At 35.1% G+C, this 26,976-nt stretch overlaps 1 protein-coding gene across 2 annotated transcripts in view; it reads left to right on the forward strand.

Annotated features, from left to right (window-relative positions):
- The window catches only part of LOC149575984 (U3 snoRNP-associated protein-like EMB2271), a 45,700-nt gene extending 21,944 nt beyond the window's left edge, over positions 1-23,756 (forward strand). The window contains exons 7-8 of one of the 2 annotated variants that reach the window (XR_016360713.1): positions 22,990-23,133; positions 23,233-23,756. Coding sequence is in view for 1 of the 2 variants with exons in the window: in XM_089816112.1 (XP_089672238.1) it covers positions 22,990-23,067 (78 nt within the window). In the remaining variant the exon portion in view is untranslated. Of the gene's footprint in view, positions 1-22,989 lie in introns of both variants that reach the window. The other variant, XM_089816112.1, reaches the window with a different exon arrangement.
- Positions 23,757-26,976: the final 3,220 nt, after the last annotated feature.

Here is a 26,976-nt window from a genome sequence, read left to right on the forward strand (position 1 = left end):
AAAAGAACTTAATGTAGTCATCATGCTTACAAAGGACAAGAACCATACAAAGACTCAAAATCTCCTAAACCTTTTAGTTTTTATAAAGACAAATGGAAAAAACATTGATGCCTTACAAAGAAAGGAAAGAGTCTATGAAAAACAAATTGTGTTTTAAGTGCAAGGAAGAAAGGGAAGTAGGATACATTTGTAAAAGACAATGAGAAGATCAAAATTTGTGTTTAGCTACCAATAAGAATCGATACTAGGCAATTGTGTGGAAAGGAAAGTCAAGCATACTATATGGAAGCATTATTTGGCAAAGTAACATAGAAAGGAGGGAAAGAAGACCCTAGCAAATGAAGATGGGGTGAAGAAGGGAAGATCATGGGAACTTAGCCACCATCTCACAAGCCTCCAGATCTTGGATAGTGGGGCATTCTACAACCTGATCAATAAAGATTTAGTTGCAAAATTGAAATTGGAGATAAGGACTTCAATGATTTTACAATGGGTCAACTTACCAAGATAATTCCCTGACTAGAAATTACCCCAGGAAAACACCCCATCAAAGAGGATTTCCGTGTAACATTAGATGCCAATGACAGATTAGGTACTCGGATACACTCCTTGGGATGTTTCATTTTTGACCTTCCAAATTTGGAGATTTGTTTCCAACATAATGGAGTAGTAGTTACCAAAAGTAGTCTCATCTCAAAGGAAGAAGAGTGGTTTGTTAACCACTAGGGTTGTACCAAAAGATCGACCTATGTATACCTGATACAACCACTAGACTTATAAAAGACACATAAGTCAGTCAAACCATGTCGCGAATCCAGTGAGGGATGTTGGCCTATTGCTAATTTAGCTGATAGGCTATTTGTGGGAACTTTGTTCCCAGAAATTAAATTTTTGACTAAAAAGTTGTCAGTTTAGCCGAAAAATTGTAGATATTTCCCGTTAATTATTTACCGACCAGTTTTTATCTCACTCCACTTTTTACTCTTGTTTAGATATCTATTAGTTGTTGTATCCACTTTTAAATATCATTTTTCTTTTTCTATATATTTAAAAAAAAAAATTACTTGTGATCTCACATTAGCTCATGTTGTGATCTCTATGTATTTAACTTTTGATTTTCAAAATTGATTTCGGTTTTAGCTTTTAAATTATTTTATTTTGTTTTTTATATTAGTTTATTTTTTTCTTTAAATATTATTTTTAAGTTTCTATAATTTATTTAGTCAATAAAATATTTGTTAGAGATGTTGCTATTTTTTCATATTATTTTTTTGTATTCCTTTTATTAATTTTTCATAATAGATTTTTTGAAGGGGTTTTTTTAAATGATTTTTTTTCATATTTGATAAATTGAATTTAAATAAATAATATTTATTAATCTATTTAAAAGATTTTTAATAAATATTATGTTATTTAAATTGAAAATTATTAATAATCTAATTTGTTCACAGAAGATTATATTTTAAATCTCCATTTTTAACTATTGTTTTTCTTTTCCTACTTATTTTAAAAATAATTACTTGTGATCTCCACATTAGCTCATGTTGTGATCTCTATTTATTTAGCTTTTGATTTTTAAAATTGATTTTGATTTTAGTTTTTAAATTATATTTATATTAGTGTAGTTTTTTTAGTTTCTATATTTTATTTAGTCAATAGAATATTTGTTAGAGATGTTAGTTTTTCATATTATTATTTTTTTATTTCTCTTATTAATTTTTCATAATAGATTTTTTGATTTTTTTTAATTTTAATTTTTTTTCATATTTGATTACAAAAAATTTATCGGTTAATTATTATTATTTGTGGTTAAAGATTTTTTATTATTAGTTAAGCTTGAGTAGATTTGAACCCAAAACCTCCCAATTAAGAGGCTCACAATTTACCGTTATGTTGTAGGCTCTTGCCTTCATATTTGATAAATTGAATTTAAATAAATAATAATTATTTATCTATTTAAAAGATTTTAGTAAAATGCTATGTTATTTAAATTAAAAATTATTAATAATCTAATTTGTTCACGTAAGATTGTGTTTTAAAAAATAATTTTATTATTGAGCACCTATCAAATTATCGTTGCAAGCACATGTATGCAATTGCTAGTAATCCCCCTCCCAACATTGCTCATTGCGACCTGCAAGGATTCAAACTTGTGACCAAGTTCTGATATCACTTGTTAACTGCTAGGGGTGCCGTTGCACCAAGTGATCGACTTGTCAATGCCTGATACAAACTACTAGACTTATTGAAGACACATGAGGTTGTTAAACCATGTCGCAAATCCAGTGAGGGACTATTAACATGGTTTGTGCAATGTATGACTATTAACAAGACTTTTTCCCAAGGGAAGATAGTTCACATTGATATCCAACCCATGTAAAAAGAACATAGGAAGGTATTTGGTGATATTCCTCTAGGACTACCCCCAAAGAGAGGATTTGAACCTTTTGCATCCATCCTGGTGCTAGTTGAGAAAGTCAATGGCACTATGAAGATGTGCATAAATAAAAGGGTGTTAAAACAAAAAGACAAGAAAAACTCCCCTACTTTATCCCAAGAATTAACAGATTAATTAATGAATTACACAAATCAAAATATTTTTCCAAGATCGATTTAAGGTCTAGGTACCATCAAATAAAAATGAGAAAAGAAGATATTCCCAAGACGACTTTTAGGTTGGACACTTGAATTTTTGGTCCTACCCTTTGGCTTGACCAATGCCCCTGCAACATTTGAATTGTGCACGAATAATATATTGAGGAAACAACTAAGGAGGTTTCTATTGATCTCCGATAATATCCTTCATTACAATAGGACATGCAAAGAACATATGATTTATACTATGTTCCCCCAAGTTTCCTGTACAGGGACGGTGTTCGATGGCAGGATGGGTTTTCAGGACGGCAAATTTTAATGGTGATTTTGGGGATGGGGGGGATGGCAAACGGGGACGGCTATATATATATATATATATATAGAAAAATTAAAAATATATGTTCAAATTTGCAAATATACACATCATTCATATGAGCATGTCATTTAAACATTATAGAACCATAACATACAACATTTGAATGCCATCTAGGAAATAATATCCGATTTTAGTACCCAATTGTCAAAATGCATAACAATATCAGTGAACGCTGAACAATAAACATTAACAATTGTCAATATCAAAATGTCATAATGATAAACATGATAAATCTGAAAATCAAAATCAAAATATGCCCAAAGCTATAGGCCCAAAGGATAGAGGGCTGCCATAAAGTAATAAGTATCAATGTATCATAATCATGTTTTTTTTTAACTTAAAAAACAAAACATAGAAAAATGAAGCAGCTTGGTGCTCCTATTTTGCCTCTATTGCCTTTTAGGGCATTTGGACGGGTGGGGCCAACCTAGCCGACCAAGTTGGAGGCTTTAAAATATTTTTTTATGTTAAAACTTTTTTAATTTTATGTAAACAAAAAAGGGGGACGGCCAGCCATACCTAGTACGGAAAGGGAATGTTCGGAAAGGGAACGTTTGGACGTTCCCTTTTCGTACTGGGTACAGCTAGCCGTCCCCCATTTTTTCCCTCTAGCGTCCCCAAGTTTTCGAGATGTCCCCTGCATTTTTTCACTTTTTGGGGACGGCTAGGGGACGTCCCCTACTTGTCCCCCTCGTCCCTAGGACGTTCCTGTCCTCAAAATGTCGGGTTTTAGGCCGGGTATGCATCCCCGGGGAACATAGGAATTATATTAAGCGAGTTCTAAGCATTTTGTGACAAGAACCACTATACACCAAGACTTGCAGATTTGAATATGGGCTAGAGGAGATTTTGTACCGTAGTCATCAAATCAATGCACGTGGAGTGAGTGTCGATGAGGATAAAATTAAAGCCATCAATAAATGGTCAACTAAGAACCCTAACACATTTATGGGGATTTGTGGGAATATGCAATTATTATTGATGGTTTGTAAATGGATTTTTTGAACTGGCCACTCCACTCACAGGCTTAACTAAAAAGGGCGCTTTTGTATGGAATAAGCGACTCAATAGGCTTCTAAGAAATTAAAAGAGGTATAGGAGCTTATGCCCTATCTTAGCCATGCTTAATTTTACGTTCTTTCATAGCCATCCTTGATTTTACGTTCTTTCAAATTGGTACTCCATCTATGACAAGAAGAAGTTAGCCATCATGCATACCCTATAACCTAGTCAAGACTATTTGGTTTGTGGGAAGTTCCATGTCAAAATAGATCATAATAGCTTGAGATTCTTTATTAATCAAAGCACCTAAATGAAAAACAATATACAAGCCTATAACTTTTGATCTTGATTATGTTTGTCCCCAGATGCCCTATCATAAGGATCCCACCTTAACTCCATGAAAAACATTGGAGCCAATTAGAGGAATGACATCATTGCGAAATATGTTAAAGACACACAAGATGATAATATTCTAGAAGGAAATATGCTCAATGAAGAATACAAAGTAGTAGAAAAACTTTTCTTGTACAAGAATAGGCTTTCTTGGTACCCAATTCTAAAATGAAGGACACGATTATTAAGGAATATTGTGGCAACTCGTTAGCCGGTCACCATGGATTTGACAAAACTTACAAAAAAGGGGAAAATACTTTTGGAAGGGACTTAAAAAAAGATGTCCTTTGATGTGTACAAAAATGTATGACTATCAAAGAAACAAAACTGAAGAAAGTCATCCAGTCATGTTCCTACAACCTTCATCCAATCCAAATGAAAAATGGGAATTATCTTTATGGAATTCATAATCTGGTTACTCAAGGTTGAAGGAAAGGATTGTATGTATGTAGTGGTGGATTGTCAAGCTCTGCAAATAGTTGAAACTTCTAACCGCATGACCTTGCAAGTTATCAGTGGTAAAGATAGTTCCTGAGCCTATCTTGGTAAGTTCTCTTCCATTTAATAGGTACTAAACTTACACCCAATACAAGCTACCATCCCCAAATAGATGTACAAACAAAGATTGTAAACAAGTGATACAAGGATACTTGAGGAACTATGTCTCTAGACAAGAAAATGAATGGACAAGATGGTTGCACCTTGGTGATCATTGTTATAATACCTCCAACCACATGTCATTGTTCATCCAAGAAAGTTGAGTACCAAGGGCCAAGGACTTTGCACAACAAAATATGGATATCGCGAAGACTCTCAAGGGCATCTAGCATCGTACCTGGAACTAACAAAAGATCTATACCAATTGGAATTGCATTGAGAGAACGTTTGAAGTTGGAGGTTTGGCTTTCTTATGGTTACAACCTAAGTTATCGATTCAGATGCGGATATAGGATGTAGGATTTTTTTGGGTACGGATGTGTTTAAATTCTTTGCATATTAATAAATATGCAAAGAATTTAAGAAATGTATAAATACAAGAACTTAGAGTTAGAAACATAGAAATAGACAAACATACATCATTTGATAGTATCGTATGATGCTTTACCATTGATCAAGATTCAAGATTATTTATATGTCAATTAAATAGTTCAAACTTCAAATTTAACTTCATAGCCACAATTATTCATGTTCTAGACTCCATGTCCAAACTACAAAATCAAAAACATAGTTCACGATTCAATGTTCACTAATCAGAATCATAAGGATTCTCAAAAAATTCTGGATTCTCCTCATCTCCAACATTTGCAAGCTCCATATCATTTGAACCAAGAATGGTTCCACTTGCACTAGATGCACCCTGTGTCATAGACCTATCATCACAATCATCCACCATCTTAGTAAGATCATGAAGTGTTGCATCCAAGTTTGCACACTGAGGGAGTACATCCCAAATTTTGGCTGCCCCATCCAAGTATTCATCATCCTTATGTGACAAAAGATGCAAGCTGGTATGAATGTAGACCAAGTCCTCAGCTTTCTTTGACCCCAATTGGTTGCGCTTCACTGAATGGATATAAGAGTATGTAGCCCAATTCCTTTCAGCAGCATAAGAATTCACAACTCACATTGTGTTCACAAAATTAATTTTTAAACATACAAACGAAAAGCAAATGACAATATGATAGATGTTAAACACTAGATTGTAGAATACAAGTTGTATTCTAAAAACAAAAATCAAAACTTACTTGTGAGATGATTTTGATTGCAAGATGTTGTAGATGTTGGTATGGCTGATCATACATGTACCACCATGTGATTGCTCCCATTTCATTTTGGTCCTTAATTGGAAATGGAGTAAGTGTTGCTCCGAAAGCAAATAGTTAAACTCTAGCCTCACCTTTTCATGCATCTCATCATCTTCGAAGATTCTTGCAAAAGCTTTGGAGCACCCATTAGCAAACTCTTCATCACCATATGGTGCAATTCTATCTGGCATTGAAAGTATCGCCTCACTATAATACCTGAGAGATAAAGCATATGCAAGGGGGTGCAATGGGGTAGTCATCTTCTCCCAATGATGAAGAATTACTGCTTCTGCTTTAATGCATAAGGCTTGACATTCTGTAGGGTCACTCTCACGTGCTTGTATAGAATGTTTTACCATCTCAATCATGGTGTCCATGCCATTGTACACATCTGCCAAGCAAGGTGTATCTGTATCGGCAAAGCGAAGCATAGTCATGATGGGCTCGGTGATATCTAGTACGTATTGCACACGAGTCCACCAACAATCATCCAAGATCATACCCCTAATCTTTAGGGCTCTTTCTGTATTTGAAGCCTTCCACATACCCCATTGAGGACAAATGACTATTTGGCTCAAAGCGTCTTGCACCTTAAGAAGTCGTCTCATAACAATAGTATGAGATGCAAAACGGGTCTTAACAACCTAAGCAAGTGAACAATATGTCAATTGACAATAAAAGTGTAAATATTAACTAAATTGCAAATCCATGAAATTTAATAATTACAAAAAATTAATTTACCTTCAGCAACTCCAATTTTGAGTACGTTCTAAAAATGGATTGTGATTTTTTTCCAAACATTTGTGTGTCCTCTCCCTTTTTGTATATTTGATTCACCTAATCTATTTGAGTGCCAATCTCTTGCATGATCAAGTTGAGGGAGTGTATAGTGCATGGTGTCCAAAAAATATGGTTATACCGACCCTCAACCAAAGCACCAACTCCCCTACAATTTTTGGCACTGTTTGTAACAACTTGGACCATATTCTCACTACCCACCATATCTATGGCCTTAATGAAAATATTAGAGATGAATTTTGAATCCTTCACCTCCATCTAACAATCAATTGCCTTTAGAAACATTTCCCGTTTGGGGGACACTGCAATCACATTAATTAATGACCTGTTTCTTGTATCTTCCCAACCATCAAACATAATTGTCACACCCAAAATTTTCCAAGCACTTCTAATGGGTTGAAGTTCTTTCTCTATAGAAACTCTCTCCTTTTGCAAGAGTATGGTACACACCTTTTCATACCCAGGACTTGTGTAATCATTTGGTGCTTCTTTGATGACTCTTTCCATTTCCTTCCAATGTGGTGATCTTACCAGGTTGAACGCAAGGCCATTAGCATAGAGGCAACGTGCAATGGCTTCATTAGCGTGGTCTCTTGCCTTCATTTTAAATGTAGAGTGCAATGGGCCTCTTTTTTGGGCTGATGCACTATTTTCTACTTCTTCCTCCTCTCCCAGTACAAGTACTTGCATGAATGAACGTTTGGAGGATACAATTGGTTCCGGTTCAATGGGTGATTGCATTTTGTTCATTTTTGAGGAAGGAGGTTGATAATAACTTTTTTTTGATCTTTTAACCAAACGATCGACAACTTCTTGTTCTTTTATGAACGAAGCTATCTGTGCATCAAACAACCCCTTCCCCTCTGCACCTTTGCATATTCCAAAGGCTCTACGAACTGGGCCCATAAAATGAAGTTTTACTCGGGAATAAGAGCTATTAAAAGGCTTTCTTTTGTTACTTTGATAATAACTACAACTCCAACTATAGGAGCCACCACTTGAAACCTGTGATATTCTTGTTGCATGTCTTCATAGAGGAGACCCTAAATTAATTTTGAAATTATCCCCTCCTTCCCCTGCCATTGAACTCTGACCTTGCCCTCCCTCCCACTGAACTTTGACTACTAGTGGTCCTAACTACTGGTGGCAACCATTCTTGCACAATACAATGTAGTTTCTTTCTATAATAAGAAATTAAATAAATTTAAATAAATAAAAAAACTATGAATATCAATTATCAAGCATACAAGCGAAAAACAATGATACAAAACCATTCGAATAGATACCTAAACTTGTTTCTAAATTTCTTTAGAAAAAATAAATTGAAACAAACATGGAAGATTTCTTCACAAACTTCCAAAGATTCATCAAAATCTCAAAAAATTTCATTGAGACACTCAAGAATAGGATAAAATGCTTACCTCTTTGTGTTTTAATGAACTTGTGGAAGTCAACTCTCGCCCTACGATGATTCCTCTTTGAAAATATAATTAAGTTGCCTTCAAAAGGCCAAAATGGAAGCCAAATGAGAAGAGCAAACCCAGCTGCAACAAAATGATAGTTGAATGGTTGAAAGGCCTCTATTAGGGCCGTTTTAGGGTTTGGCAAATAAAATGTTATTAAAGTGCTAAAACGTACATGTTTTAATTTTCTTGTAAAAGTGAAAAGTCATTGTTTTTTTGTTTTTCTGGGCTGACGCACGTGGATGTGACTGGAATTTCCCGGATGCCACCCACAGGCATCCAAATGTGGACGGAAGCCTACAATGCCTACATTGGTATCCTAGGTTACAACCACAAATAATTTTCAATCAAGGCTAGTGGAGTGGAAGCTCGATTTTTCGGATAATACAAGATTATTAGAGAGATGTGATAGCTTTGGAATTGGAATTGTCTGGAAATATTAGAATCCACAATATATTTCATGTTTCCATCGAAGGCAAATTTATTTTTGAAACTTGAAATCTTCCTTGCTATGCGGGAGAAAAGATTATAGAATAAGACTTCCGAGCTATGGGGAAGAAAAGATAAAAGAATAAGACTCCCAAATTATTGGTTCAGTGGAGAAAGGCCTGCCTATAGAAGATGCTACATGGGAAAGAGAAGATCATCAATTGTCTGAATTTGAGATTGCTCGAGGATAAGCAATATTGGGAAGGGCAGACTGTCATGGCCCCGCAATAACCTAAAGTAAAAACAAATATTTAAATTGATAATGAAGATATATGTATTCCACCCAAAAAACTGTTACTCTCCTCCAGTGAAGGTGGTGATGGTAGTTCATCGTCTACAGCAGACCATGGATATTGATGATACATTTTTGTCAAGCAGCAGTACGCAATCGATTATGTATTAAGAATATTACTAGTTGTGTTGTGAATAGATGTTAGAGATAGTCATAGTTAAGAGCAACCACCTAATTAAGACAAGCGATCAAGGCCAACAATTAGTTGGAAACAGTCACAGTACATTCGGGAGAAGGTATACCATATGTTGGTTGACAGATTTATCCTTCAAAATGAATGATACAGAAAGACTCAGAATGCCCTAACAGAAGAACAAACTCAACCAACAGTTGGAAAGACTATCATGGAATTGCTAGCTTTCCTCTGAATCGAGAGCTACAGCTCCCTCCTAAAAGATATTCAACGAATTAGTTACTGATTATTTCTTTAACTAGAAGACACGAAGGCAACTGACATTCATTCATCAATACGAAATGAATGTGATTACATGAAAGATTCAGAGAAAAATAAACAAATGATCAACAGATCACATATTCAATCTTCCCTATTACAGAGAAATCAAAAGGGAATTTAATATCTCTATCTGCAAAACATGTATACATAAACCAATAGATTCACATTGCAAACATCTACTTGACAAGATGATACAGGATAATATTAAAAAACATGAAAGAAACAACCAACTGATTTATTTCAATCAGAGAAGTAAATATCTGGACCAAAACATCTAGGATACAAACTTCTCTTTAATTTTCAATACACAACAAAAATGATCCTTGGATCACTTTTAACCCTGCCATTAAAATCTAGCTGCAGAAAACACAAATATAATTCCCCTTTCTCTCTGTTACAATCAGAACTTCGAAAACCATCTTCTCTTCCCTGTAGCCTACAGACTTTCGAGAAAGAAGCAGCCTTTTCTGGCCCATCTTTTTCAATAAACAGATTCCCCTGGAAAACATTATTCAGTTTTGCAACTGAATCTTGAAAAGGTCCCTCTTCATTGGTTTCTCACTTTTCCCTATTTTAAAATATCTGACCCTTATGTTTACCTTTGCTGTAAGGAAATATCATTTTATTTTTACCAATTTCTTTACTATTGACAAAAAAGTCTGCACCCTTGCTTGAGGTATGACCCTCAAGCGACCTTGTGTAACATGGAAACAACCTTCAAATGTGCGACTTGCGCTCTGAGGCTGAATCTTCGGAGAAGGCTGGCTTCCTTACTATTATGCACCTAAACTAAAACTGGGAAGGAAAAGGGAGAACTGAAAGAGAATGTAGAAAGGGAAAGGGGGTGATGCTCCGAGATAGAAGTGTGGTCACAGCTCTGCCTATGACTGCACTACACAACAATGAAAATCCGGAATACTCTAGTCTTGACTCTATTCTATGTCAAAGGAACCACATGCAGGTTTGGAACTGATTGAAGTGCTGAAAGGAAAGATATTTCACTATGCAACAATTACTAATAGACTTAACACAACATATGAATCAAGAAAACAGAAAGGAACTATTCACTACAAGGCAAATACATGCACTAGAGAGCAGAATGGTAAGAATAGGTAAGAAAATGACAAGTTTTATTAATGGAAGGCAAAGTTGCAGTTACAATAACAGTGCACAAGGCTGCTGTCATGAACCAGAGAAGAACAGAGAAGAACTCAGAAAAAGTATTTACAACTTGTCTTTATAGAGCAGGCATAACTCGGATCTAAACTATGGAGTTCAAACCCCAACCTAAGTGGAGTTGAATTGCAGAGAGCAATAAATGAATATCAGAGTAAAATCTGATCTTAAAATCAGCTTGCTGTAGTGAAGTGACAAGAAGGGCAAAACAAATGCACCCAGCCGTAAGAAATCAAATCCCATGAGATTTGATCATTACATTCAATAAAGAGGCATGGAGATGCAAAGGTGTTGTGCAAACAAGGCCTAAGAATGTAGTTCAGCATTAAAGAACAATCCTTGTAATGTGTCATGGCCGCAACAAATGAATTCACACCACTGTTAGAAAACGCGTGATGGGATAACATGCACTGTTAACCTGCAGCAAAATTGTAGAGTTAACCCGCGTGGAATAAATCTGATTTGCCCCAAAAAAGATGAATCCTCGATGTAGATCTTCATTCTGAAATAGACGGCCCAAATGCTGCAAGAAATCTCCTCAACAAGTGAATAAAACCCAACTGTAGATCAAGATCTTCATAACAAATGGATGGCTGAGATGCATACATAAATTTTAAAAGATGCGTCCAGATCTAAGGCAGCTATGCAAAAATACAAAAACCATTGGATCAAAAGCAACCCAACATAAGAAGAATTTGCCATGTGGCATGAATCAGTTGGTCAACACATTCCCAATTGCACGGTGGAGGAGGCAGCATGCGATTTCATGAAAGCAAAAGGGTAAGCCTTCCGAAATAGCAAATTTCGTTATTTTGGAAAGAGGAGCAAAGTCATTCTCTAAAATGGCAAAAATGGCTGACAGAAAACGTGTGTTAACCCGCAACTTGACAAATGAGACGACCTAGTTCACTAGGTCAAAGAACACACTGAACTAGCTCGATTGATGAAGGAACCGAGTCAATTTGGTTCATGAAGAGACCGAGTTAACACAAAATGTTAACCCCAACCTAATTATGTGTTAACCCACAAAAAGAAAATAGTCCATTGAAGATATCCCTGATCGGTTATTGATGGTGGGTTGAATGGGAGGCAAAAATGGCTAACACTTACGTTAACTCTCCCGTGAACATAATTTTCACCTTTAATGAAAAGATTTAATCTCTTAATAGATATTAAAAATTGCTAATTTGGGTGAATATAGTTTCACTTGAGATCGCAAATATATATCCAGGTTTCCTGTCCAGTGAATTTCACCTTTCAGAACTTTGTGTAAATATTTTCAATTGAGTAGCAATACTCACTTGGCATATTGTTGGGCCTAGAGAGAACTATAATTTTTTAATTCTCAATACAATACTTCATGCAAAATGTTGCCTTTAATCCCCTTTACTTCTGGAAATGGATATAATTTTTAATTTTTTGATGTACCTTTGCCAATCAAGGGTAAATTTAGGAAAGTTGAACCCACTTTGTGTAAAGTTTCTGCTAATTCTTTGTTCTTTCAATCAAACTATTAGTTCAGTCTTGAATTGCTGAGAATGGTCTTCTAAATATTATGAATATTCAAATTGTTGAGGAATTTAACACTTATCTTAAATGTAGATCCAATACTCTACAATCGATCTTGATTGAATTAGAATATCTCTGATTTAGAATTCGTTGGATGTAAAATGCTTAGAGGAGCAGACTGCTGTAATTGTGTGTCCTATAAATTGCATTTACAACCTACTATATATCCTTTCTAAAGGGTATGTCCCTTAGAGGGACATAACCCTTCCTAAATGAGCACTAATCAAACTCCTTCCTAGTCTGCGATTCATGAAGATATAATTAATAGCACTTAACAAACTAATTGTTAGTTTGGTTAAACATTATAATCTTGTTTCCTAAGAAGTCGCTGGCCCTTAGAGTCATATATAAAATGCTAATTTAGAGATATATTATACTGAGAAGAACATTTATGGTCTGTACTATCAAACCTGTAGGTGATCAGGTTAACATTATTAACACTCCCTCTTAAACTGATAATCCTATAGAGAGATATTATATCTAGCAATACCAATACAGAAGAATTAATACTCTCTATCTGTTTGATTCTTCTTAGTATATGGTATCATAGAACACATGATACAAAGTCATATTACTAAACCTGTGGTATGACAAATCACTACTACTAGTGATATTATACAGGATAAATCTAAAGAGTAATCTCTTCGTTTATCCAAATTGTGATTTCATAGAAACTAGTATCACAACAATATCCAGAGTTTAAGATCTATCAAAAAACAGGATAACCTCAGAGAAGAATAAAATTCTCCCTTTATCCAATTTGTGACTCATAAACATAGCAATGTCTACATCACAATATGATCTTGAACTCATCTAGATCTTACAGTAGAACTCTTATGTTTAACACATTATCTAAGAGATAGTCATCTGTCATAATGTTTTGTACAAGTGTCCATTATTTTTCAGAGATCATCACCTCTTAAAATAATGAATACAAATGGTGGAGCCATAACAGTCGATAGCTTGACAAAAATAAAATTATTTTATTAATAATCAAAAGAGTACAAATGGATTACAACTCAACCATACCAAGTCTCCTCTCGAAATGTTCTATCTTTACTCTAGATAGAGGTTTGGTGAGTATGTTTGCTGTCTGATTTGCAGTACAAATGTATTCCAATTTTACAGAATTCTTGTCTATCATATCTCTTACATAATGGTAAGAAATTTCAATATGTTAAACCTGTCATGGAAAACTGGATTCACTAAGAGTTTGATGGAACTCTGATTATCACAATGAATAATCGTAGGATTCATGGCTTGCCCAAGTAAATTAATAATCCTACAAGTAACTTCCTTAGCCAGACTGCTTCATGAGAGGCCATTGCTGTTGCAATGTATTCTGCTTCTATGGAGCTCTGAGCAACTAAAGACTGCTTTTTGCATATCCAAGATATTAGAGTTGATCCTAAATTGAAACAGCATCTTGAAGTGCTTTTCCCTTCTTTAACACTTCCACCCCAATCTGAATCGGTGAATCCATGCAAATCTAAAGCAACTTTCTCATATTTGAGTCCAAAATTAAGGGTGCCTTGTAAGTATCTCATAGTGTGTTTAATCGCAACTAGGTGAATCTCCTTTGGTTCACACATAAACTGATTTAAGGCATTAACTGCATAGCAAATATCTGGTCTTGTATTTACGAAGTACATAAGTGATCCAATCATCTGTATGTAGAGAGTAGAATCTATGGAAGGTGATTCTGCTGCTGCTTCTTTAAGTTTATGTAAATTAGTCTCCATTGCAGAAGACATAGACTTGCAATTCCACATTCTAAATCTGTTCAAAATGTCTGATGTGTACTTCCCTTGATTAAGTATGATACTGTCAGAATACTGTCGTACTTCTAATCCTAGGAAGTAATGGAGAAGCCCCAAGTCTTTCATCTCTAATTCTCTAGTTAGATCTTTCTTGCATTGATCTATAAGATGATCATCACCTTGATTAATAAATCATCAACATACAATATCAGAATTACCATATCATTTTTATCTCTTTTATAATACAAGTTTGAATCGGCTTCATTCTTGGAGAATCCTAAGCCGGTGAGATATTTATCAATTATTTCATACCAGGCCCTGGGAGCTTGTTTAAGCCCATAAAGAGCTTTCTTGAGCTTGCAAACAAAAGCGTTAGGATCATGAGTTTCAAATCCTTCCGGTTGCTCTAGATAGACTTCTTCTTAAATCTTTCCATTTAGGAATGTTGTTTTTACATCCATCTGATGTACCTTCCATCCCTTTGATGCGGCAATTGCTAAGACTGCTCTTACGGAGGTATATTTGGCAATAGTAGCAAAGGTTTCTTCATAATCAATCCCTTCTTTCTGAGAAAATCCTCTGGCTACAAATATGACTTTATACTTCTCAATACTACTGTCAACAACATGCTTTATTCTAAATATCCACTTAGAAGAAACAACAAGTTTTCCTTTAGGTCTTGGAACAATTTCCCAAACATCATTTTTTATGATAGATTGGTATTCTTCTGTCATAGCTTCTTTCCAAGCTATCTGTTTAATAGCATCAGAGGGATTGGTTGGCTTTGTTTTGGATAAGTCACTCATGTTAGCTGTATAACCAGAGAATCTTTTAGGTCTTTTGCTTTCTCTGACTGTTTCGGAAGGTGCAACAAAGTCTTGGGCTGCTTCAATTGTTTCAATGGCCCAAAGTGGTCTTTTCTTTGAATTTTCTTTAAGGTTCATATTTTGAATTTCATCTTTGATTTCTTCTAAGTTCTCCCTCTGGGACCCAAAGTCACTATTTCTTTCAAAAATAGATAAAGAAGAAGGTTCATCAGAACTTATGACTCTTTTGAATGCAAGATCTTCGTCAAAGATTACATCTCTGCTAAGTTCAATAGTTTTTTGTCCAGGTATGAAAATCCTATATGCTTTAGAAGTTTCACTATACCCTACAAAAATACCTTTCCTCCCAGAGGGTTCTAACTTGGTTTTATTTTCTTTTGGAATATGGATATATACAGGACGTCCAAAAATTCTAAGAGGACTTATATTGGGTTTTACTTTAGTAAATACTTTTTCAGGGATTTTATCTTAAAGATAGGAGTGAGGGCTTCTGTTTTGCAGTACAAGAGGCTTCTGCCCAAAGATAGTATTCTAGATTTTGGTCAAAAATCATAGCCCTAGCAGCTTCTATAATTGTCCTATTCTTTCTTTCTGCTACCCTGTTTTGCTCTGGGTTATAAGGAACAATGTACTCCCTCTTAATTCCTGATTCGTTACAAAACTTTTAAACAAGTCTGAGGTATATTCTCCTCCGTTATCAGTTCTAAGGGTTTTAATTTTATGTCCTGAAATTTTTTTAGTTAATGCTTTGAATTCTTTAAATCTTTGTAGGATTTTTTCTAATTCCTTGCATTTTAAAAAGTAAATCCATGTTTTCCTAGAGAAGTCATATATGAACAAGATATAATACCAAAATTCTCCAAGAGAAGGAATAGACATAGGTCCATATAAATTGGAATGAATTAATTCTAGTACATTATTTGTTTTTCTAGTACTATCATGAAAGGGACTTCTGGTGCTTTTACCCAGAGCACGCCCTTTGCAAATACTAGGATGGTCTTTATTTAATTTGGGTAATCCAGTAACCATCTTCTCCATAGTTGATAAGGTTTTAAAATTTAGATGCCCTAATCTTCTGTGCCATATTTCATTTGTATCTATAGCTTCATGGACTAGGGCTTGAGTGGATTGACTAGATTCTGTATTTAATTCATACAAATATTCTTTTCTTTGACCAATTAACTTTGCTTTTTTGATAGAAGAGTTATTAGCCCAAGTTAATACTTTGCCATCTATGAATGCAACATTATGTCCATCATCTTCAAGTGCTGTAATTGAGATTAGGTTTCTTTTAATCCCTGGTACATAGAGTACACCTTTAAGAAGAAGAGTATTTCTTGATTTTAGTTTAAAGGTGAGTATTTCTTGATTTTAGTTTCAAAGTACAATTTCCAATTCCTTCAACGGGGTGTGCTGAGTTATCACCAATGTTAGCTTCACTATTAACCTTCTCTGATAAAAAATCTAGAGTTTCTTTGTATCTCGTTATATGTCTAGAAGATCCACTATCAATTACCCATGCTTTATTTGAAATTTCATTTGATAGAGAGGAATACAAAACACGGTTCTCAGGATCATTAGTATCTTCTTCTTTAGTGACATATGTACAATTTGCCTGTTGTTTGGAATTTTTAAGACAATTAGATCTATAGTGTCCAAATTTTTCGCATTTGAAACTCTTTATTTTAGATAGATCTTTCTTGGGCTTCACATTTTTTTGATTTCCCTTTTTCTTCTTGAAATGCTTCTTCTTGCCCTTATAAGAGTTTGTATTAAGAACGTAAAGTTCTTCATCTTCTACTTTTGGTTTCCCTCTTTTCTTTAGTTTTCTAGATTCCTCTTGAAGACAACTATTCTTGAGTTTGTTAAAGTCCAGAAGCTGATCTCTCGCACTTATTCTTTGTGCGAATGTCTCCCATGAATCTGGCAATCCATGTATAGCCATAAGTATTAATTTTGTGTCACTAATGATGGTTCCTATGCTTGATAGTTCATCTCTAATGCCGGCAACTCTTAGGAAATAAGAATTTATCGATTCTCCTTTCTTTATTTGAATGTGATTTAGTTGCCTTTTTAGTGCAAGAACCCTGGTTGCATTTTTTATTTTATATGCATTTTGTAATACGTTCATCATATCAAAGGCAGTTTGATGTTTTGTAAGCATAGGTACAATATCATTTTTAACTCCATCCAAGATGATTTGAATAGCTTTTCTATTTTCTTTTCGCCATATAGATTTGTGAGGTTCAACTGGGGGTTGTTTGGATGCTCCCTCAACGAATTGTTTAACATTGTTCTCTTCAAGAATCATCAAGATTCTGAATTTCCAGGCTTCAAAGTGTTCTTTTCCATCAAACTTGTCCTCAAGTCTGATTGTGTATGCCACTGAAGATAGGAGAAAGCTACTAAATATATATGAAGTTTGATAACTGAGTTTTGCAGAGCCCTAGAACCGATAACTTGGCTCTGATACCATGTAAAGTTTCTGCTAATTCTTTGTTCTTTGGATCAGACTATTAGTTCAGTCTTGAATTGCTGAGAATGGTCTTCTAAATATTATGAATATTCAGATTGTTGAGGAATTTAACACTTATCCTAAATGCAGATCCAGTACTCTACAATCGATCTTGATTGAATTAGAATATCTCTGATTTAGAATACGCTGGATGTAAAATGCTTGGAGGAGCAGACTGCTGTAACTGTGTGTCATATAAACTGCATTTACAACCTACTATATATCCTTTCTAAAGGATATGTCCCTTAGAGGGACATAACCTTTCCTAAATGAGCACTAATCAAACTCCTTCCTAGTCGGCGATTCATGAAGATATAATTAATAGCACTTAACAAACTAATTGTTAGTTTGGTTAAACATTAAAATCTTGTTTCCTAAGAAGTCTCTGGCCCTTAGAGTCCTATATAAAATGCTAATTTAGAGATATATTATATTGAGAAGAACATTTATGGTATGTACTATCAGACCTGTAGGTGATCAGGTTAACATTATTAACACTTCGGTTTGGAGTGTGATCATCTGGTGTGTGTGCACAAGACACATAAAGCCCCATGACTCTGGAAGCAGCTTGCACACTGTACTGGTTGCATTTGTGCAAACTATGCTTCCCTGTGAAAAGATCGGAAATGTGAAAGAAAATGGAAAAAGTTGAGCTTCTCTGCAATGACAGTCATTACAGAACTCTATTGAAGATCAAGACCAGATTGAGTATTGAGATTTCCAGTATTTAGCATGTTTTCAATAACTTTGATAATACTCCCAGAAGGAGCCTTATCCATTGCCTTCTTTGCCTTATTTATATCTTGAAGAACAAACTCAAAACTTGTATCCTGCATCTCCCGCAGAAGTTGCGCCCTAACCTTGAATAACCATTCATGGAGCTTCTCCTTTACCAATTGTGTCGATTCCTATAATGGCATTATGTTTGAGATAGTGTATCTTAACCTGCGCAATTCCTCAGCACAAATTTCAACTTGAAGTTGTAACTGGTCTGGAGTATGTAGAGAAGAGGCAAGGAATTCAGGACATGATAGATATCCAAAGATTTTTCTTGAAATTTAGTGATATTCTGCTGGCTGCAAAGTACCCTATAAACTTGACTCCCTTTTGTACTACATCTTTCTATAAGTTCCTGAGCCTTCTTCAAAGAAGAATATAGTTCTTCAAATACCCTGACAACTGATCCCGTCAAAGCTGTCTTTGAGTCCTTAACATCATCCAGCAGAGGCTTCAAAAGCTTCAATCGTTCAACCAGACATTGGCAATTTGTATGATCTGCCCCAGTCTTTCCATTCAGCGTCACAATTTCATGAATTGCTTGATAAATGTCAGCAAATAAAACATGTAGAGTATCCATAGGCCTTACACTGTCACCTTGTACATAATGACGATCTGCAATGTTTTGAGCAGAAGGAAATCATAGCATTGCCATGTCATAAAGACCACAGTCTCTGAAAAACAGCATCCCCCTGGGCTTCAAAATCAATAAGCATTCTTTTATGACATGTGACATTCTCTTCAAAGGTACTGAAGACACAGTGAATATCTGTCACTGTGTCACGAAGTCCAATCCACCGGTGCAGTATAGCCAACTGGGAAATGTTCCAATAGAGAAGTCACAACAGAATGGTTTGATGATGTGCTTCAGACATTCCAATTGCAGCAACCACCATTTCTTGAGCTCTCTCTAGAGTAACCATGATACAGTCACATGCATAGACAATTCAACCACTATTTTGCCTCATAATCCTCTGTTTTTGCAACTTCGGAGATTGACCGTAAGAGCTGGAGCTCGGCATTGGAGTTGCATGCATTTTTTTTGAACTTAAGAAAGAGCCCGATCCTCTGCTTATCTCAGCTATTCCAAAGCCTTTATAAACTGCCGGGAGAAAATATAACTTTGGGCGTTCTTGTCGGGCTTTTCTTTGAAACTCACTAGCCACCCAATAATATCTACATCATAAATTAACCAAGGATTATAAGAAAGAAGTGTTTCTCCTACTTCCCAATGTTCTTTGCATAGTCGATCATAGGGCTATTCATAATGGACTCCAACATTTGTCAATTAAATGCCATAAAATTTGTCCATTGCATCATATTTATGGATCTCATTTTTAGTTGTGATTCTAGAATAATTTTGCTAAAACAGTGACCTTGAAACAAATCAAGCATGGGGTAAATATAATGCCCATCACGCTGCCCATTTTGTGAATCGGTAACTTGATCACGAATTCTGCCAACAATGGATCAAAGATGTATTATGAATCCAATATTCAAAACAATGCAAATAGCCCAATCACGCCTGTATAACAGTTATAACCATACAAGAGGTCACGATTTCTGATCATCTATGGGAATGTATGAGTATCCACTCAAAGTAAGCAAGAATGGTTTACAATATCAATTGGCTAATTTTTGTTATTGGACGTTCATTTGATGGGAAGTGGGAATGTGTGCCGATATTCTATTGCTTCTAATGTATAATTAATAATGAAGATTCCAATAAGCTTAATCTACCATTCCATCATGGAGGGGAGTGTACATATAGGGATTGTAAGTAGTATAAGATCCATTTGAGAGTGGTAACCCTGAGTGGGGCAGGGAGGTTGAATGGTGGCTGTCACTTTCTCGCTCTTGGGCTTGATGGATAGGTTCCATGTGCCCTGTACGATCTCCCATGGTGCTTCATAATGAGGATGGGTTCTTTGAAAAAGCCTTAAGGAAATCTCGTGTACATTAGGATTATATAATAATGATTAGAATTTTCTTTGGAACATTGTTGAACTATGTGTTTGTTTAGCTATTGATAACTAACTTGGTGCGGGCTTTAAACCAAGGTATTAATCCAGACCTCGTTTAGGGGTCCTAGTGAAAATTAAGTGAAGTTCTAATAGGGAACATTATGCTCTCCCTCTCCCTCTCTATCTCCCTTTTCCCCTTCTCTCTTTCTATCTCTCTCTCTACATCTATCTATTTGTCTCTCTTTTCCTCTCTCGCTCTATCTGCATCTACTTCTAGACATGTCTTAGTCTCTTTGCCCATTCATCTCTCCTCTCATCTCTTTCTCTCCCTCTCTAGCTTCCTCTTCCTCAACCTCTGTATCTCTCTCTCTCTCTCTCATGGACATCAAAAACGTATGTCAAAAATAGACCAAAATTTTCCCCATTTCACCTTCCACTCCTCTTTGGCGTACCCATCACACACCAATAGCAATTACTGGTTAGTACCAATGCCAGAAAAAAAAAAGGGCAGAGATCATTGGGATCGAACAACCTTAAGACATTTTCACTGCCTAACTCTGATGTGAGATGGCAATACATACCAAATTGTCTCAAAAAACAGGATAATTTTTTTCCATGTTGTGCATTGTGGTGCTAGAAATCAACTCATGCATCTCAGACAAGACATAGAACTGCTTGTACCAAATTAAGTAGTCTATCATTAATTTGCAAACATTTCACCGTCAAACCATTTTTTTTCGTAGAATCTTTTGGAAGTTTTATGCTACACTGACAATTTTACCATAAAATTTGTAATTCTGAAAACACTGCGGTTGAGTTCAATATTTCCTGAGCTCTTTAATACGTGTCTACTAATTACACAGATGCTGAAATCAATACACATTAAGGTTGAGTTTATCCTGTTAAACATTTGTAAGTATTACTGTACAGAAGCTTCATTTTAACCAATGATAGAAATGCTTGCAATTGCCTTGTGCATCTGCACAAAGGTTCAATTAATGTTCTGCATTCAGCTACCGTGTCTGATTTTGAAGATAAGTTTCTATCAGATTAAAGGCTGGAAAGAATTGTTGCTGGCTTTTAACCAAGGTTGCTGACTGATTTGTGGGTCAATTCAATAGAAATAAAAATAAAATTTAATAACTAAATAAAGAAATACTAACACAGATCAATAAAATATTAAAAGTAACACTACAAGAAATTTGAAACGGCAAAGAGGTCAAAGGATTTCAGATCTAGAAATAAGGCCTAAAAACCACCCTTCCATTGACGGACATATACTCCTCTGTTACGCATTACTATTTTGTGTTTCAGTTTTACTGCACGAAACTTCTTCTTATGCTTAAATTGCTTTAATGTGTGCCATTCTTCCTGGCTGGTTACTGTTCACTAATTCATTGTCCTTAAGTTGTTGCACTGTTTCGAAAGGAGAGTTTAATCATGTCTTACAGACTCAAATAATAAGCTTAAAAAGGCGAACCTTGAGACATGCATTCATTCATGTTGTGACTTATGGCAAAGAGGATACATAATTCTCTGCGAAGTTCTACATACAATATATAAGTGTTTTTATTAGGGTTCTAGGTTACTTCCAATAGTTTCATGCTTCCCAATCGCTTTATATGATTCTACCTTTATATGCTAATTTAACCGCATTTCTATTGGGACATCTTTCATTGCAACTTGTTTTTTGTAATTAGTGCAAGGGAGTAGTACTCATGGCTGTGCAAAGATTTGGGATGGAAGATTGTCACAAAGTGTTAAGTGAATGCCGCCTTTGTCAAGGCTCTTTAAGCAATGATGTTGGGGTGATATTAGAGTGGATGCAAAACTCCATTAATGGGTCTTAAATATATCTTTATATATGTATTACTGATACTTTAAGATGTATGTGGGCATGTTTTGGAAGAGGGTAGCCAGCTCATCTCACATGTTAATTTTGTAGTAGAATTTATAGGTAGTCTAAGGCCATCACTCTATTATCAAATTTATATTCTGTTCTCCTTTTTTTCTTAATGTTGAGTATATTTTGTTGTTACAATACTTGGAGGATTCCACTCCAGTATTGCGTTTGGTCTATCATTTTGTACATTTTTTAGATATATCATATCTGTTTATCATTGAATATTTTGCTTAAATAGAAACTGTAAGATCGTAATTCCAATGCAGCATTCACCTGAGTTTTTGGTTCTGCAGCTTTTTGTCTCCATTCCTCTAAAATTGCCTACACCAGACCCTGCATGGAATTATCCGAACTCTGTACATTTCAAGCTTTGGCATTATCGGTGGTCACAAGCATAATTATGACTGATTTTTTTGATTTATCTATGCTCATCGTACCTACTTAAATGCTTACCTTGTTATAAAAGACTGCATTGCACTATTGTTAATTAGTTCATGGCTTGATTTTTTTGGTGATACTACATCCAATACATTTAACAAGTTATTACATATCCAAACTAAATGTACTGGATATGGTGTTACATGTCTTTGGGAAAGGGAGGGCTCTGGTTTCAATAAATCCTATTTGCTCCTATACTTTTGCTTCCTTGCTTGTTGATTTATAGCTACAAACCAATGCTAAATGTACAATTTTTCACATTCATCTGCATATCTTTTCATTTTGAATTTTGTACGGATTCCTTCATATATTACAATTCAAGTTGTTTTATCAATCATTAAAATCAACAGTTAGAGCAAGCACTAATTATCTAATTGGAAATTTCTTAAACAGGAGCCTCGGTTAGGTAGATGGGGTCGCATTCAAGCTGCTCGCAACGGTGTTGCTTTGTACCCTATAGATATTTCATGATGAGCATGAGGAGAAAATTGGAATTATCGTATCATATCTTTGTTGCTTCTCTCAGTGATATGCCTGGTATGTACATTAGTGTATAGGAGAACTTGGTGCATGTTTTGGGAAATCCTTTATAGCAACACATTCTCCTGATTTGTCAATGTTTGCTTTATGTCTAAGGTCGTCTGCTGCATTTCAAGTTTCAAGCACCAAGATCGTTCTGACCCCTAACTGTGGCCGACCAGAATATTTTATTCGGGAATATATCAAATGTATTTTTAGGAAGTTGGCTTGGCATGAGACGTAGTGCAGAGAGAATTTTCTAATTTTGTCCTCTCAATCTATGCATTCTTTTATTTGTTGTAAAGCCAATGTAATTTTGTAGTAGATATGAAAAAAATTGCTTAATGATTTAATCTTTTTAATACACCTCTAGAAGTTGCCTTCTTGAGGTCAATTTTGAGAAACCTGAATCTACATCAGGTGCCATGCAAATTCGCCAGATTTTATCAAATTTTAGGCTATATCTAAATGGGCCTCGCAAAATAATTTTACATAGAAGGTGAATTGTATGGCCTATCAGTGCATGTCTCATTATTTAGTGGAGTTGGATTCTACTGAACATTATGTATTTTGGCATTTCTCATATTTAACTTTTCTGTAATACAGAAAATGTGCTCGATCTTTACTTGTATCATAAAGAATTATGTCATCAAATTGTCAAACAAGGTGACTGACACATGAGGTTGGTAGTACAAAATTACATTAAAGTCGCAAAAAATTAAAGAATGGATTTCACAACATAAAAATGCAATGTGCTGTAACATATAACTCATGAAACCATAATCAGGAGCTGGTGATAAATTGAATGGCTGTATGTTACTGCATGTGTGGCACCTTTTATGCTGAAATCAATCGTTGTATTATTTTTGGCATTTTAACGTTATGGTGTTATATAATGTGTAATGTAGATCAAAGTTAAATATGTAGTTCTTTGTCAGCTGAAGACCACATTGGACTGCACGGATGGCATCCTTTTCAAGTTTAAATCAATTGGTGTCAATTTTCATTGTAACTATATGTTTTATACTTTTTGCAATTTAGATTAATGTTAAATTTGGAGTTCAAGTGCAATAAAATAAGCAATGGGCACTGTATGGCACACATGCAAGGAGTTACAATTCACCGTGGCTATTAGAGAATACAATGAGTGCCGGTCACGACAATAACCAATAGTATTCCACATTACACAAAGAAGCGAAGTTCCACTCAGTGGTAGAGAACTGCACATATCAGAATATTGCATGTGGGGTGAACTTTATGATTTTACATTTTGAGCTTATTTGCATGCTATTTCCATAGCTATACATTTGAAGATTGACAACATTAGTTGGCTTTTGATTTGCATGCTTTTATGCAAAGTCTTGTTGAGTCTATTGGTGCAAAAACAGTGACAATCACTTAAAATCATTGTTGTTGATGTGTAAGGGCATGACATAATTTGCTTCATCAAATTGTAAATGATGACACGCACACACAAAAACTAGGCAAGGTTAGTTTCTCCATTCATCAAACCTTGAGATGAATAGATTTAAAGGCCTGGAGCAAAGATGAAGGATGACAATAATCCAAATTTTTTGCCCTAGGATGATGAAATAATGTTAATATCATATTCTTTGAATGATACAGAAAGTGAAAAATGAATTGATACTTTGCCAATTGTGGATGGTAGAGAACTTGTGCTCTTGTAAGAGGTCAAAAGTTCAAATCTGTAGTGGGGAGGGGTTGTACACCTTATATTAAAAGCATTAATATAAGCACAATAAGAATAGCAATCGACCAAAGAGTACTATCCTAGGGTGATGAAATAATGTTTTTGATTAACTAAAACAGGGTTTGAAGGGTGCTTGAAACCTTGTACAAGCCTAAAGTTTTCAATGAGTGCATAAACAAAAGGTACAATAAATAAATGTAGAACTAGTCACCCCCCAATCTAAGGGTAACCATGGTGACAAAAAGCCAGTCACCAGCCAAAAGAAAAGATCCAGCTAGGAGGCAGGGCCAGATACATCACGATTTGCCCTTTGATTTAGAGCTTCCCTTGCATGATCGAAGATTCATTTTTAAGGAGCAGATGGCCTAGTTTTCTTTCTTTTTACTGCATTCCAACTATCCTCCACCTTAGTTGCTTCAGCAATCCGATCTCCAGAAGAAACAGAACAATGGAACCCAAGAGAATTCGAGAAAACAACAATCTCCCTAGAAGAACCCAAAGCCAATTGGCCCCCCACTGAAACAGGAGGAAAGTCCAGAACAAGGGCGGGGCCAAGAGAGGGAACAGGGTCCTGGCCCCCAATAGGACCACGAGGAACAACAAACTCCTCCACCGAAGAATCATCTGCAAGGGAGACATTCGTAGACAAGGGTAGAACAGAGGAGGTCTCCAAAGAAGGGGCCACAAGAGAGCCATTTGAGACAACAGTCGTGGCAGCCACCAAAGAGTCCTAAGGAGAGTCACCATCCCCAACAGAGGGGGCTTTGAGGATAGTGTAATGATCATTCGACACATTCTTCCACCAAGGAGACTTCTTCTGTCTAGGTTTTTCAGAGGAGCAGCAAGGTGACCGGTCTTGTGGCACTTTCTGCATCGAAAAGGGATACCTTCGTAATCAAGACACTGGATCCAAGATCCAATTAGAGAGGCCAAACAAATCTTCGCTGAGAGACCTTTGGAGATGTTGACCTCAACTAGGATCCGAGCATAAGTGGTGCTATACCCATTGGAAGAAGCATAAGTGATGAAATAATGTTAATATCATATTCTTTGAATGTTAAAAAAAGCTAAAACAATGATTCAATGCTCAACTTTAGATGGTGGGAAACTTGTGTTTTTGTAAGAGAGGTCACGAGTTAAAATGTATAGGAGATAGGGTTTGCACACCTTATATTAGAGGTGCAATAACATGTCTCCTAGATATTTAAGTATGAGGTAGTCTTGTATAATGGATTATAAATGACCTATGTGTTATGCCATTTCAATGTTCAAAATAAAATAAAGTTCATCCTTCATAAACATAGCATACAATTTAAATACTCCAACTCTAGATGGTGAGAAACTTGTGTTCTTGTAAGAGAAGTCACGAATTCAAATGTATGAGAGATAGGGTTTGTACAACTAATATTGGAAGTGCAATCAGATGTCTCCTACATATTGAAGTATGAGGTAGGCTTGTGCAATGGATTATAAATGACCTATGCTCTCTCATTTCAATGTTTAAAATAAAATAAATTTTTTCCTCCATAAATATAGCACACAATTTAAATATTCTCACAAGCCAATCAATTCGTGACTACCAAATAAGTTAATTTATATATATATATATATATATATATATATATATATATATATATATATATATATATATATATATATATATATATATTAACATAATTGATATTTTACATATAAATTTTAAAAAAGTACAAATAGAATCAAACCTAAATTAAATAATTTATTATTATCATTTAATAATAAAACACCAGACGCACATAAATCAATAAAGTAAAATAAGGATTGTAACATAACCATCAATATTTTTAAATATATTGATGTACATATATACCTGCTTTATGTTTTGTGCCTTACTCTTTTATTTAAGATTTGTACTCTTAGTAATTTCTCTAAAATCACGTTGAATATGGGCAAACTAATATTTCTCTTTTATACACCTTTCAATTAATAAAGTCATCCACCTAAATAATTTGTATTCATTGGATTATTATTTTCCTCATCTCTATCTACGTCATAATGTCTTCCATTATTTGAACTTATCTATCCTTCTCGAGATATTTAGTTTTGAATAATTCTTCCATTCGAAGGAAGATTGGATTGCCTAATCTTAGAAAGGTACATATTAAGACCGA

This window comes from Cupressus sempervirens, chromosome 1 (genome assembly GCF_028749045.1).
Source record: "Cupressus sempervirens isolate cs-2001-9-10 chromosome 1, ASM2874904v1, whole genome shotgun sequence".
NCBI lineage: Eukaryota > Viridiplantae > Streptophyta > Pinopsida > Cupressales > Cupressaceae > Cupressus > Cupressus sempervirens.